At 39.1% G+C, this 15,256-nt stretch overlaps 2 protein-coding genes and 1 pseudogene across 2 annotated transcripts; all 3 read right to left on the bottom strand.

The window, feature by feature from the left end:
- Nucleotides 1-230: 230 nt before the first annotated feature.
- LOC140776003 (cytochrome P450 89A2-like) lies at nt 231-2,556 on the bottom strand (annotated as a pseudogene).
- Nucleotides 2,557-5,980: 3,424 nt separating this feature from the next.
- LOC140776225 (cytochrome P450 89A2-like) lies at nt 5,981-7,812 on the bottom strand. Its single transcript, XM_073119855.1, has one exon. The coding sequence runs from the start codon at nt 7,742-7,744 to the stop codon at nt 6,221-6,223; it is 1,524 nt and encodes a 507-aa protein (XP_072975956.1). The 5' UTR covers nt 7,745-7,812; the 3' UTR covers nt 5,981-6,220.
- Nucleotides 7,813-11,510: 3,698 nt separating this feature from the next.
- On the bottom strand, nt 11,511-13,239 carry LOC140776454 (cytochrome P450 89A2-like). Its single transcript, XM_073120166.1, has one exon. It carries the CDS (start codon nt 13,222-13,224, stop codon nt 11,653-11,655), a length of 1,572 nt encoding a protein of 523 aa, XP_072976267.1. The 5' UTR covers nt 13,225-13,239; the 3' UTR covers nt 11,511-11,652.
- Between the last annotated feature and the right edge of the window lie 2,017 nt (nt 13,240-15,256).

Genomic DNA, 15,256 nt, shown 5'->3' with positions numbered 1-15,256 from the left:
AACAACTTCTGCTGCTGCAGGAATCCCATTCTCCACCAAGCCACAGTACTCTTTTGAACATAAAAGAATTTCCATGAGCATGGCACAATGATCATAGTGGCCATCAAATTTCGGAACTGCTGGCTACACAAATGAATTCTCTGTCATCATCCTTTGATTACTACACACGTAGAAGACTGCAAGGCCCCATGATAGTGCCCTGATGCCAAATGTTAAAGATCAGAAAAGATTTATGAAACGAAAAGGAAATTGAGAGAAATTAGTCTGCACTATTGAAGAACAAACTTGGCTGATGGCTATTATATGGCCTTATACAACAGGTTGACAAGAAATAGCAACTCACGTGTAACAAATTTTAACAACGTGGTATGACCAAATCAATCAAACAACACTCCCTTTACAATTGGGACATATTTGACTTGAGTGATAACATACTACTGAAAAGTTTATTCAACACCTATTACACAATCTATGCCTTCGTTCTGGGCACTACGTGCGCCATGAGGGGATTCTTCATGACCCAAGTGAATTCCTGCTTCTCGGCCAAGTCCACCTCCTTCCCCTCCACAGGCAACCACTCGAACTCCCTCACCAGATTCGCCACGAAGAAATGGAGGTGCAGCATGGCCAATTCCAGCCCCGGGCATATCCTCCTCCCGGCCCCGAACGGCATCATCTTAATCTCCCTGCTTCCCGTCACGTCCACACCATCCCCTTCCCCTCCTTCCAAGAACCTCTCCGGCTTGAACTCCATCGGCTCCTTCCACACCTCCTCGTCCAACGCCATATCCGCCACCATGAAGTTCACCACCGACCCCTTCGGCACCCGGTACCCACCGATCTCCGCCTCCTCCATGACTGCGTGAGGCAGCACGAAGTGCCCCGGCGGGTGCCGCCGCAGCCCTTCCAAGATCACCGCGTTCAAGAACTTCATCTTCTCCATGTCTTCCTCCTCCATCTCTCTCTCTCCCACAACGCTCTCGATCTCCTCCGCTACTCTCCGCTGTATATCCTGGTTCTTGACCAGATTGGCCATGATCCATTGCAGCGCCGTCGTGGTGGCGTCTGTCGCGGCGTTCAAGAACTCCGTGCAGAGAGCCACCATCTCGTCCTCCGTCAACGACCTTCCCCCTTCCTCCGGAATCCTAATCTCGAGAAGCGAATCGACGTAAGAGTGCAGGAATCGTTCTTTTTCCTCATCGTTCTTCTGCTCGCTCCTCCTCTTCTTGAATTCTCTCCGCGCTCGGATTAGAGGCAGGAGGACCTCTTTCCGCCTCCGCCGGAGCTCCATCGCCCTCTTGATCCGATTCCGGAACACGAATCTACTGATTCTCGGAAGGATGCTGAGCGCGGTAATCTCGCTACCGTATAAGAGGAATTCGCGCTGCGAAATTTCGATCTCTTTGATCGCCTCCTCGTCTAGTTTCTCGCCGAAGCACATCAAGACGAGCAAGTAGAACATGGCGAACTGGAGGCTCTCCATGACGGGGTCATCGGGATGGGCCCGGAGGCGGTCCGCGAGGATCCCGACCACCCACCTCCGGCCGGAGGAAAAGACCCTGACATAGGAGGGGTGGAGGATCTCGGCGATCAGATTGCGCCGTAGGAGGCGCCACAGTGGGGCGTAGGGGGCGGTGCTGATGATGTGGCCGTCCGCGGAGAATAACCGGGCGGTCGGAAAAGATGGCGCCGTGGGAGACGAGGGCGCGGTGGGCGAGGGCACGGTCGGCAACGAAGATGAACGGACGGGATCCGACGCGGAGTGTGATGACGGGGCCGTAGCGGGCGCGGAGGGAGCGGAGGACGGGCTCGATGTTTTGCAGGTTGACAGAGCGGCGGAGCAAAAGGAGATTCCCGAAAAGAGGAATAAAAGGAGGCCCCGGAGGAAGGGGAGGTTTTCCATCCTCGGCACGGAAGAGGAGAAGGATAGTGGTGGCTAGGAAGACGGAGACGACGCCGACGACGACGACGAGAAGCCAAATGACCATTCTGTTTGCTTGGCTTTTAGCTTCCACGGATGAGGTGAGCCTATAATATATATATATACACACCTCCTGTTTATTTATTTTCGTCTTCCTGCACTCCCGTGACAATTATTGATAGAGTTTCCAAATTAACTAGAAAACTTTGTGGGCCAAGGGGAGGGAGAAGGCTCCGTCGGTTTGGATCTGGTATGGTGGGATACTGCCAGTCTGCCACTAGATATCGTACTGCTACTTGTCTGATGACCATTCGTGATCTTAAGATGCCTTTCCTAATAACTAAAACAGAGCTCCTTTTGTTTCGAACGAAACACCCAGTTCCGTGGACCTTGCTTATTTTTGGCCAAGTATACCATGCCACACTTGTGGAAGTCTATTCGCCCTCGAGGTTTTGCCTAGGGATGGCGTATGGTTCTCACTTCGATCTCAGCTCGTTTTCGGCTATTAAGGGTGGGTGGTCTTCTTAAGATCATTGGCAAATGGTCATACTATTAGTTTGTAGTGTGAACTTTGGATCTCTACCATCACTTTGGAGAAATCACTTACTTCTTTTAATCCGAATTATTATATTTACAATGCTCAAATTTTGGATTTGATGATAAATCACATCAAGAACGAGGAATAAAATATTATTTGCATGTTTGATTAAGCCCTTAGTGAATAGATCTTCGCTCTAAATCTTTCTTCGATTCTATCAGCTTATGAATCCAGCATCCTCACCCCTTATGAATGGCTACTTTTAAATACTATTTTTTTCATAATTGTACCCTATTTCCTTATCATATTTCGGGGCAGTGTTTACAGTTGTAAAAGAGCTTAGCCTAAGCAAGTTGACTTTAGCTTAGATTCGGCTTGAAATTAAGTTATAGCCTAAAATTTTTATTTAGGCTTAGCTTGGCTCGACTATTATAGGTACAATATATAAGCTAGCAAATATATATTTAAATTTGTAAATGATTATTATAAATATTATATAAGTCAGCAAATATGCACTTAAGCCTACAAATGATTATTAGAGGTATAATATAAACCTACAAATATACACTTAAACTCGTAAATGACTATTATAGATAATATATAAGCCAGCAAATATACACTTAAGCTCGCAAATTATTATTATTATAGGCCAAGCTAGTAAATATATATTTAAACTCACAAATGACTTTAGCCCACAAATATATATTATAATATTAGTAAATATTTGTATAATATAATGTACAAACACTATAATATTACAATACTATAATATACCATTATTATAATATTATAATCTTATACTATACCAGTAATACTATATTATATTATATGACTATCATAATCCTATAGTATACAAATATTATAATATAATAATATTACAATCTTATAATATGATATTAATATAATACTAACATCATATTATAACCGAATCCATCACCCCCATGGACGATAATTACTTTTGGTGAAAAAATTCACCTTCTCATCGTTCTCGACTCTTGAACATTTTTGAGCAGATTAGTTTATTTATTTTTTATTTATTCGTATCATGAGTTATGATTATAATAGGACTTTTGTTACTCGCCATATTTAATTAATATAATTTCTTTTTTAAAATGCCCAATTCAGATATTGTATAATCATCGTACAACACCTAGAACACCAACTCCCTCGGCACATTTTTTGAAATATTCAAACAAATTCTATAATTAAAAAAAAATTGAGGACCGTTTTGCATGCGACTCCTAAATATTGTCTTTTATTTATTATTTTATTTATATCAATATTTAATCTTATCGCAGAACTTGTCTCCTTGCATGCGATAATATTAAATTGAAGGTGGGATGTGCAAAAAATAATAGTACAGCATCTCCACGAAGAAGAACGGCATATTCCTCGCAAAGGTGTAATTGAGCTGAGCTTTATCGAAAATAGCTCTTATTAAATTTAAATTAAAAATAATTTAAAACATATATTTATTAGAATTATTTTAGTTTAAGTTAATTTTTTTAATATTTCAGCTTAAACCGTGATCGAGCCTAAATAAGTTGATTAATAAGCAACTTTAAGTCTTAACAAATTTCAGCTAAATTTCAAACTTGATCGAGCTTGAATTAAATTAAGTTTGATTTAGGCTTATATTAGACTTAAAATAAGGCTAATTAAAAAAATATAAACTAATAAAAATATCATGCATGTAGAAAGAAAATATAAACTAATATTTTTTCCAAAATATACATATTTTTTTATTATAAAAGAGCTTCACTTTCTGCATGGCTCACACTGATTGAAAATTTAAGTATTATTTAAAATAATTTAGTGATAAATTTAATATATCTTTAAAATGGCAACTTGCATTTTCATTTTATAAATTTAATAGTAATTTTTTGGTACTACTCTCATACTCAATTTCACTAAGAAATAAATATATATTTTCTTATTTTTCATGTCATAACAAAATAATAATTACACTTTCTTTCAAATTAAATTCATTTTCCTCGAAAAAGATTTAAGGGCGTGTGAGCTATCCTTCTGAGTGAGAGGAGGATGAGGAACCAAATGACCATGTTGTTTGGTTCGGTATTAGCTTCCTCCGATGAGATGAGATTTAAATATATAAAGAAAGATAGATAAATGGATAATTATTGGATGATGCGAGATAGACAGGACAGTCATACGGCCTATTTTGTTAACTCCAACTAATTATCATTAAATTTGAACTTAGATTTAAAGCGATTCTAAGGTCTTAAAATATCAATGCTAGAATATGTATTCATATTTATTATTCTTAAAATAAGAATTATTTTTGATAGAAGACTAAGAAAGAGGATTAACCAATCCAAAATGACAAGGCTGCGGTCAAGATGGGCCCAAAATTTATGGAGGCTAGACTGGTTTTTCATTTGACAATTTGATCAACATTATTAGAAGCAAAGAATATGGCACCGAAGCTTCGTACCGTTCGAGTAAGGCTGAAGGGTTCGCCACCGGCCACCCTTCTTCCTCACTAATCAGTTATTGGAGAGTCGAGAGGCCGGCAATCGCAAGCTTCATCAAGAGATCTGTGTGTGTGTGTGTGTGAGAGAGAGAGAGAGAGCACAAATAATAACATATGCTAGATAAGATCGTAAGTTGCCTGCAATGCAGCGAGACTGTGACATGGATGAATTATTGCGGAAACTGTCTCTTTCTTTACATGCTTCCAACAATATATTATGTTCTCTTTGTAAAATCACCTAGGGAAAAAGTTCTCCCTTTCATTTAATACCATTTAATCTACTTTACAAAAGATTAGAGAAATCCGTACTTTTTTACCCAAGAAATAAAGCAATTCCTTTTACTAGTATTCAATCTAAACAAATTTGGCATTATCGCCTTCACAAATAATACATAGGCTCATAAGTCTACTGGTCAACCTTTTTCTCTCAAATTGAAGTAATTTATTATTAAATAACGTAATCAATTATTTTGCTCATATCTTTATTATATAAAATTATTAAATATTATTTTATATGTATTAAAAATTTTATTTGGTCATGTATGACTTCTTCTCTCATGAGTTTCTTTAAATTTAACAATTTAGGAGTTTAAAGCCTGTTAAAAAATGATAGCTATATATATTGAGTCTATGTAGCCGATTTTGAGTGAGCTTAGGCTCGGCCTAAATTAAAGTTTTAGGCTGGGCTTAGCTGAGCTGGAGCAAAGATGAACCCAAACCTGAACCCAAACAGCTAGTTTATCTTGTCACTCCTGGAGCATTCTGTGGTGCTCAATTGGAGCTTTATTTGGTCCTCCAAATTTGGAGCCTACTCGATAGGTTTTGAGCCTTGCTCCAAATCACTATTTATTTTTCTAAACGCCGACTCCGCCCCCTAATTGTTTAAGCCTATAATAAAAATTATATTGTTTGAAAGGTCTCAATTTTATTGAGAGCTTTAAATAAGTTTAGTAATAAATTGTGATACTTTCTTAACATTCTATATTTAATTAAAAAATTAATAATTTAAAATTTCTGAACAATAGACTTATTTTAAAGATCTCAATTAAAATTTCTAATAGTTAAGTATAATATATATATAATAATAATTTAAAATATAATTAATTTCACTAGACAATCTCTCTATGTGGGCTCAAATATAGATAGAGAGCCTGGAGAGGCTTCTGTGGTAGGTTAATAGGAAATTTTAATTCACAAACAGAAAATGCGAGAGATTATCGAGAGGATAATATGCCAAAATAAACGATTTATTCAACACAATAGCTATCTATGCTTTCGTTCGGGGCACTAGGTGCGCCCTGAGCGGATTCTTCATGACCACAGTGAACTCCGGCTTCTCGGCCAAGTCCACCTCCTTCCCCTCCACCGGCAACCACTCGAACTCCCTCACCAGACTCGCCACGAAGAACTGGAGGTGCAGCATGGCCAATCCCAGCCCAGGGCATATCCTCCTCCCGGCCCCGAACGGCATCATCTTGATCTCCCTGCTCCCCGTCACGTCCACCCCTTCCCCTTCCCCTCCTTCCAAGAACCTCTCCGGCTTGAACTCCGTCGGCTCCTTCCACACCTCCTCGTCCAACGCCATCTCTGCCACCATGAAGTTCACCGTCGCCTCCTTCGGCACCCGGTACCCGCCGATCTCCGCCTCCTCCGTCACTGCGTGAGGCAGCACGAAGTGCCCGGGTGGGTGCCGCCGCAGACCTTCCAATATCACAGCTTTCAAGAAATTCATCTTCTCCGTGTCCTCCTCCTCGATCTCTCTCTCTCCCACCACGCTCTCGATCTCCTGCGCTACTCTCTGCTGTATCTCCTGGTTCTTGACCAGATTGGCCATGATCCATTGCAGCGCCGTCGAGGTGGTGTCTGTCCCGGCGTTCAAGAACTCCGAGCAGAGCGCCACTATCTCGTCCTCGGTCAACTCCCTTCCCCCTTCCTCCGGAATCCTAATCTCGAGAAGCGAATCGACGTAAGATTGCAGGAATCGTTCTTTGTCCTCACCGCTCTTCTCCTCGCTCTTCCTCTTCTTGAATTCTATCCGCGCTTGGATTAGAGGCAGGAGCACTTCTTTCCGTCTCCGCTGGAGCTCCATCGCCGTCTTGATCCGATTCCGGAACACAAATCTACTGATTGTCGGAAGGATGCTGAGCACGTTAAGCTTGTTAACGTACAATAGGAATTCGCGCTGCGCGATTTCGACCTTTTCGATCGCCTCCTCATCTAGTTTCTCGCCGAAGCACATCAACACGAGCAAGCAGAACATGGCGAACTGGAAGCTCTCCACAACGGGATCGTCAGGATGGGCCCGGAGGCGGTCGGCGAGGACCCCTGCCACCCACCTCCGGCCGGGGGAAAAGACTTTCACATGGGAGGGTTGGAGGATCTCGGAGATCAAATTGCGTCGGAGGAGGCGCCACCGGGGGCCGTAGCGGGCTGAGTTGATGACGCGGCCGACGGAGAATAATCGTGCGGCTGCGCCTGGCACGGGGCGGTCGGAAAAGACGGCCCCGTTGGAGACGAGGCTGCGGTGGGCGAGGGCACGGTCAGCGACGAAGATGGACGGACGGGAGCCGATGCGGAGGGTGATCACAGGGCCGTAGCGGGCGTGGAGGGAGCGGAGGAGGGGCTCGATGTTCTCGAGGGAGACAGAGCGGCGCAACAAGAGGAGATTTCCCAAAAGAGGAACAAAAGGAGGACCGGGAGGAAGGGGTGGCTTTCCATCCTTTGCATGGAAAAGGAGGAGGAGAGTGGTGGCGAGGAAGAGGGAAAGGAGGATGAGGAACCAAATGACCATTTTGTTTGCTTGCCTTTTAGCTTCCTCGGATGAGATGGGATTAGACCTACATATATAGATACTTGTTCGACGAGAGATAGAGGATGAGTGCCCTATTTTGTTAAAATCTAACGATATCATTAAAATTAAACTTAAACTTATACTTAATGTGATTCTAAATGTTTTCCTTTTTCTTTTTCCTTTTCCTTGAAGTTATCTAACATTAACAAGAAAATAAAAACCTACTTTGTATAAGACAAAATTAGTGATAAACATTTCACTATATAATATATATATATATATTTTAGTTACTTACATGCATTTTTCTTAACTTTATGAATAGTCCATTAAGGAATATTCTATTAATATTCTTTCAAAATTTAACCATAAAATTAATTCTAAAAATGACACCATTTTAATTATAATTATAATTATAATATAAAATTTTCAAATTTTTTGTGGCAGTTATATATTAAAATAAATAGGTAGTCCAAACTGACGGTGATTGTTATTCAGATTGACGTCCAAATATTTATTTGGCTTGCCTAGCAAGGAATCTCTATCGGCGCTCCGATCGGGATCAAATTCAGATAAATAAGTCTATCTTCTTCTCTTTCCAGTACTCATTTTACTAGTCGTCTAGAATTTAGTCAACCGAGAAAAGAGCTAATCTTTTTCTAATACAGATCATCAGGTAGAAAATTGATTATATGCTAGTTAAGTAAATTAATTCTTTATAATATAGGGATTAGATAGTTAAGTCGATCCTCAGCCACAACATTCCAAACTATATGAAAATTTAATAAATATTACTTATAATATTTATAGAAAATTAAACTATTAATCTTTTATCATGGATTAATACTAAGACTTAACCCCTAAACTACCACCACAACAGCTCAAACTATGAAATTGATTGTATAAATATGACTTATAACATTTATAAGAAATTGAAATTATTGAAAAAAAAAAAAACTAAGCTAGAGCGATCAATCTGAGAAAGCCACTGACTTTTAATGGGAGGGAAAATAGACTTGTCGTTACCTTCACCACCACGATAGGTTGTCAAAAGCAGTGACGTAGTGGCTTAGGTCGAATGGTTTGGAAGCTTCCAATTCATTTCAGATAACAACTCATTGAAGTGTTTGGGTGGGTCGACGATGACCACATAATTCATTCTATGTAACTTTTTATTTCTTCTTTTTAAGGCATTGTTTTATTCCAACGAACATATTAATTTTATCTACACCGGATAATCGGGTAGGCCGGGTCTGATTCGAGCCGATTTATTTTTGACTGGATTAGATCGACTTTTGGGGAATTACTCCTATCAAACTTGAGTTTGGAACTACAGGAGAGAGGAAGAGGAAGAGAGAGAGAAAAAAAAATAAGAATGTTAAATTTATAGAAAATAAAAAAAAATTGTAGTTAACACACAATATTTTCCAAGTATTTATGGTTAATATTCTACATTTTTAATACTTATAAATTACTCCGTATATTTTTATCAAATATTTGCGTAGCATAATGTGAAATAAGTGAGGATATTTTGTTTAGTACAAACTATTTGTAGAGATGATTGACGAACCATGTAAAGTTCACGAGGCTTTTGGATCTACCGGGTTTGAGTATATATTCAAATTATGGCCCGATAGTCATTCGAGTTGAGCTAGAATATTACAGCCTACCCCGTAATATATGAGATATCAGTGAGCGATAACCGAGCACAATGGACCTCCATAAAAATAACTAATTACTAAATATCTAATATTATACTAAAAAATTTAAAAAAAAATGAACAGTCAACACAGTCAACGTGGAACACAGATTCTCTAATCAAATGCCTAAATTACTAATCCTCTTCTTTTAGGCCATTGTGATATTCCTTCGTAACCGTCTACATCATCTAGAAGAGCAGTCATCACAACGTGGAACACACAAATTCTCATGCTTAATAAGATAGATCTCACCCATGTTCCCATGTGACTTACATGGAAAGCAAGCATTTGATTTGATACCGACTAGGGGTGGCAAAAATTGACCCGACCCGATAACCCGACTGTTAATCGGATTTGGGTTTAGTCTAATCGGGTTCGGGTCATAAACGGGTCAACCCGCCTAACCCGATTATTAATCGGGTCGTGTTCGGGTTTATACCACTGACCCGCTTGACCCGTTTAACCTGTTTAAGTAAACGGGTCGGGTCAGATCGACCCGCAAACCCGCCATATATATATATATATATATAAGTTTTTAACCCTAACCCTAATACTCGACAAGATAATGACGAGTCGCACCGAGGTTAAATATTCCATAATAAAATATTTTATAAATTACACCCCATATTTTACTTATTTTATAATTTATATATTATTTTTGATGATTTTATAATTTTAGTTTAACATCCTAATATTACTAAAATATTATAACCATTATTTTTCCTCATCTTTACCCCTCCTCTAAAAAATGTATGGGTAGTTAAATATTTATAAATTATTTTATATATTATAAATATTTTTTTTCTGGCACCATTTAACGAGGATGTTAAAAACCTAAAGAAATTTAAATTACAAAATAAATTAAAATATAATATGTGATTTATAAAAAAAATTTAATAAAATAAAACTCTCTTCTCTTTTGCTACAATAGATATGGATTCACTTTTTCTTATTTTTTTTCCCCTGGGTGCTACGATAAATATGAATTCATTTTTCCTTATTTTCTTCTTTCTAGATTTAATTATGATGTACAAAATTATGTAGGCTTTCTTGTTGGTTTGAAGTATAAAATTGTACATGTTTTTGTTAATTTATCTATAGATTTTGTTAGTTTATCTATGTAATATATCAATGTAACTTAATCTATATTTTGACAGCCTATTTATAATATAATATGTATTTTTACTTGCAACTCTATAATTAGTTTGTTTGTGTGTTCACAATCTATGTTTTTCCATATGATAGTGTAATTTAAGTTGTATTTGATAACCAAAAGTGTTTATAATTTATGTTATTAGCGTATACTATTGTAACTCAATTCGTAGTTTGACATCCTGAGTTTGTTTATATTATATGATTGTTTTAAGTAATAAAAGATGTATTTATGGAATCCACTAATATTCTGTAATTCATAATAATGTTAATAAATTCATAAATTTGTTTTAATAATCTATATATGTATTTACCGATATATTACTGCATAATCTAAAGATAATATCTAAGAATCCAAATATAATATTTTAGTAATCCACACGTATAATTTTAGAATTCATAAATAATAACTTCAGTTAAATCATATTATACATTTATATATGTAAGAATATATAAAGGTTAATTAAGTCAAACTCGATTTTTATAAAGATCTCTAAATTTCTTTAGGTTACGATGTTACCATTAAACACCCTAAAAATTTCAATGTCACCCTTCAACAGTGAGCTCGAGCCATGTGAGAATAGTTTTATATTCTCATAAAAATATAGGAGAGTATTATATTTATTTTATATATAAAATGAATAAAATACAATGGGTAAAATAGTTTTTTGCGAATCACCGACAACAATTCAGACAAAATAGAGGTCAAATTTAAACAAACTTAAATAATTTTAATTCAAGCTTAATCATATATACAGGTTTGAAATTAATTCAATTCAAGCTTTAGCTTTTTGGTCGGATCAAACTCGGCTCAATTATACTGTTATCTCTACTTAAGGGAAAAGTCTAAAATTTTATAAATAGTTTGAATCCACGGTTATAATAACATTAAATTAGACGCAAGAAAAAAAAAAGAATAGAAGAGAAAAAGTCTCCTTTCCAATGTAACTGTAGTTCATCGATGAGGGTATTTTTATTTACGCAACAAAACACAATGACAAATCTTCAAGAAAACAAAATACAAAGACATTTCGTTAGGATATTATGACCGATTACTATCTATGCCTTCGTTCTGGGCACTATGTGCGCCACGAGGGGATTCTTCATGACCACAGTGAACTCCGGCTTCTCGGCCAAGTCCACCTCCTTCCCCTCGACAGGCAACCACTGGAACTCCCTCACCAGATTCGCTACAAAGAACTGGAGGTGCAGCATGGCCAATCCCAGCCCTGGGCATATCCTCCTTCCGGCCCCGAATGGCATCATCTTGATCTCCCTGCTCCCCGTCACGTCCACCCCTTCCCCTTCCCCTCCTTCCAAGAACCTCTCCGGCTTGAACTCCATCGGCTCCTTCCACACCTCCTGGTCCAACGCCATCTCAGCCACCATGAAGTTCACCACCGCCTCCTTCGGCACCCGGTAACCGCCAATCTCCGACTCCTCCGTCACTGCGTGAGGCAGCACGAAGTGCCCCGGCGGGTGGCGCCGCAGCCCTTCCAAGATCACCGCTTTCAAAAACTTCATCTTCTCCATGTCCTCCTCCTCGATCTCTCTCTCTCCCACCACGCTCTCGATCTCCTCTGCTACTCTCCGCTGTATCTCCTGGTTCTTGACCAGATGGGCCATGATCCATTGCAGCGCCGTCGTGGTGGTGTCGGTCCCGGCGTTCAAGAACTCCGTGCAGAGCGCCACCATCTCGTCCTCCGTCAACGCCCTTCCCCCTTCCTCCGGAATCCTAATCTCGAGAAGCGAATCGACGTAAGAGTGCAGGAATCGCTTCTCTTCCTCCTCATCGTTCTTCTGGTCGCCATTCCTCTTCCTGAATTCTATCCGCGCTCGGATTAGAGGCATGAGCACCTCCTTCTCCCTCTGCCTGAGCTCCTTCGCGGTCTTGATCCGATTCCGGAACACTAATCTACTGATTTTCGGAAGGATGCTGAGCACGGTAAGCTTGCTAGCGTATAAGAGGAATCCCCGCTGCGCGATTTCGACCTTTTTGATCGCCTCCTCGTCTAATTTCTCGCCGAAGCACATCAAGACGAGCAAGCAGAACATGGCGAACCGAAAGCTCTCTACGGCTGGGGCGTCGGGCTGGGCCCGGAGGTGGTCGCTGAGGACCCCAACCACCCATCTTCGGCTGGCGGAGAAGGACTTGACGCGGGAGGGGTGGAGAATCTCGGCGATCAGGTTGCGGCGAAGGAGGCGCCACAGGGGGCCATAGGGGGCGGAGCTGATGACGTAGCTGTCGGTGGAGAAGAGCTGTGTCGATGGGACGGGCGCAGGGCGGTCGGAGAAGGTGGCGCCTTGGGAGACGAGAGCGCGGTGGGCGAGGGAGCGGTCAGCAACGAAGATGGACTTACGGGACCCAAAGCGGAGGGTGATGACGGGGCCGTAGCGGGCGCGGAGGGAGCGAAGGACGGGCTCGATGTTTTGTAAGCTGACGGATCGGCGAAGCCAGAGAAGACTTCCGAAAAATGGAATAAAAGGAGGACCGGGAGGCAGGGGAGGCTTTCCATTCTTGGCATGGAAGAAGAGAAGGATAGTGGTGGCCAGGAAGATGGAGAGGAGGATGAGGAACCAAATAACCATTTTGTTTGCTTGGGTTTTGGCTTCAGTAGGACGAGGCGACATGCCTTTATTTATAGATAAATAGATAGATAGATAGATAGATAGATAGATAGATATTGGAGAGGAGCTGAAATAGTCTTACGGCGGCTTGTCTGTTCTTCTGTTAGTCAAACATTCGGAAGAGAGCAATTACTATTGAAATTATTAATAATTAGTATTGAAATTAGTGAGCCCTCAATAATATTATCGGTCAGTTAAATCTAACTATGATTAAATTTAGCTTAAAACAAATCTAGATTTATTTAATGGTATCCGATAGAAAAATTTATCAAAAATATCTTATGTTACGCCTTTGCAATTCATTCACCATTCCCCGTGTATTTTACTTTTAATGCCTCAAATATATCAAGTTAGGTTTTCTTAACAGACAACATATAGAGGAGCTAAACTAATTTCGATACAAATTGATATTAACTAATCAGAGTTTAGGATCAAATGAGAGGTATTTTAACTATTTAAAAGTAACTGAATATTTGGTTAAAGTTTTTGTTATTAAAATCTATTAAATTAAAGCTAACTTAGGTTGTTTTGGAGATATTAAAAGCAAAATGTAAGGTCGAATATTACATATCACTATATAGTACGGTGCGAAGAATAATAAAAGTAAAAATATATTTTTTTATAAATTACCAGTACTGTGCATAATAAAATGTTTTCAATAAGAACATAAAATAGTGATAAAAATTTTATACTAACTCTAAGAAAGAAGGTTAAAACATAGAAATAATTTCATTTTCACCCCGTCATCTATCATTGATTTTCAAAATGACCTCCGAAACTTTTTTTTGACTATGAACTATCAGAAATACCTAAACTCCCGGATGCCGTCGACGAAATCTATGAATTAACTAAATTCTCTCTATTTACAATGATAGAATAATTAAGTGGCTTAGCTAATATTTATTTTTTTTTAAATTCCTTTGAGAGAGAGAGAGAGAGAAAGGATAGAAATAGCGACACGAGGCTTTAAGAGGAGGTTGATGGCGATAGCGATGGCGACACCAGGCTCAGAGAGAAGGGCGATAGAAATGCGAGATGATGGGCGATAGGCGATGGCGATGCCATCTTCCACACCTGACATATCACCTCCTTCACTAGTCGCCTCTGCCTGTTGTCCTACCACTCCAAACACAGCCACAAAAGCTCGCCCATATGCTCCACCTCGTAGGGCAACTTCGCCACCAGTCGGTTGCTAGCGTTGGAGGAGATGATAAGAGAGGAGGAAAAAGAGGGAGTAGTGAATGAGGGTATTTTCTAAGAGGAGGAGAATGAGAAAAAAATAGTTCGGTGATATTCTCCAAGAATATTTTGGTCATTATAAAAGTTTATTTTAAATTCTCACATACATATAAGGATATTTTAGCTATTAAGTTGTCACGTGACTAACACATGACAACTTATAGATGAAAATGGGTAATGAAACTCTAGCGAAAGCGGTCAATTGGAATATTTCTGATAGTTCAGAGGATAAGTGTGTAGTGTGTACCTAAAAATAGTTCGGGGAATAATTATGAAGATTAGTGACAACTGAAGGGGGTGAAAAAAAAATTATCCCTAAAACATAATGTGATTGCTACCTAGACAATATCAAAATTCCAAATATATATTTGTCTTACCTAGGAAGGAATCTATATCTGTGTTTGGTTTAATCTGAGACAATCTTTCCTTGTAGGGCCATTACTCAGACAAAGTCAAAGATTTTCTTTTCTTAATCGTGCAAGAAAGAATTGTAACTTAGGATACGTTTTCATTTATTCACATTGTGATCTAGAATTTACTGAGCGAGGATAAACTATTCAATTTTTTTAAATATTTTATTAAACATTTGAGCTAATCATAGGTTAGAGAAAAGAAATAGTAATTTTTGATATGGAGGTTAGATAATTGGACCATTTTTCATAGAAATGAACCGCAACAGCTTAAATTTTCACGTACTTGTCAACGAAGATGAGTTTATGAAATAATGCAATAGCTTAGAAACGAAGTTTTCATTCAATTCGGAGAATCCCCTCGTTGACTTAGAAAGGTGCTTATA

The sequence above is a fragment of the Typha angustifolia genome, chromosome 14 (assembly GCF_048772165.1).
Source record: "Typha angustifolia cultivar Huaian chromosome 14, ASM4877216v1, whole genome shotgun sequence".
Classification (NCBI taxonomy): domain Eukaryota; kingdom Viridiplantae; phylum Streptophyta; class Magnoliopsida; order Poales; family Typhaceae; genus Typha; species Typha angustifolia.
The sequence above is the reverse complement of the archived record's forward strand: the minus strand, read 5'-3'. Positions and strand labels throughout refer to the sequence as shown.

Excerpts from the sequence above, each read along its gene's own strand:
- LOC140776454 (XM_073120166.1), bottom strand. The coding sequence starts at position 13,224 with ATGTCGCCTCGTCCTACTGAAGCCAAAACCCAAGCAAACAAAATGGTT.
- LOC140776225 (XM_073119855.1), bottom strand. The coding sequence starts at position 7,744 with ATGGTCATTTGGTTCCTCATCCTCCTTTCCCTCTTCCTCGCCACCACT.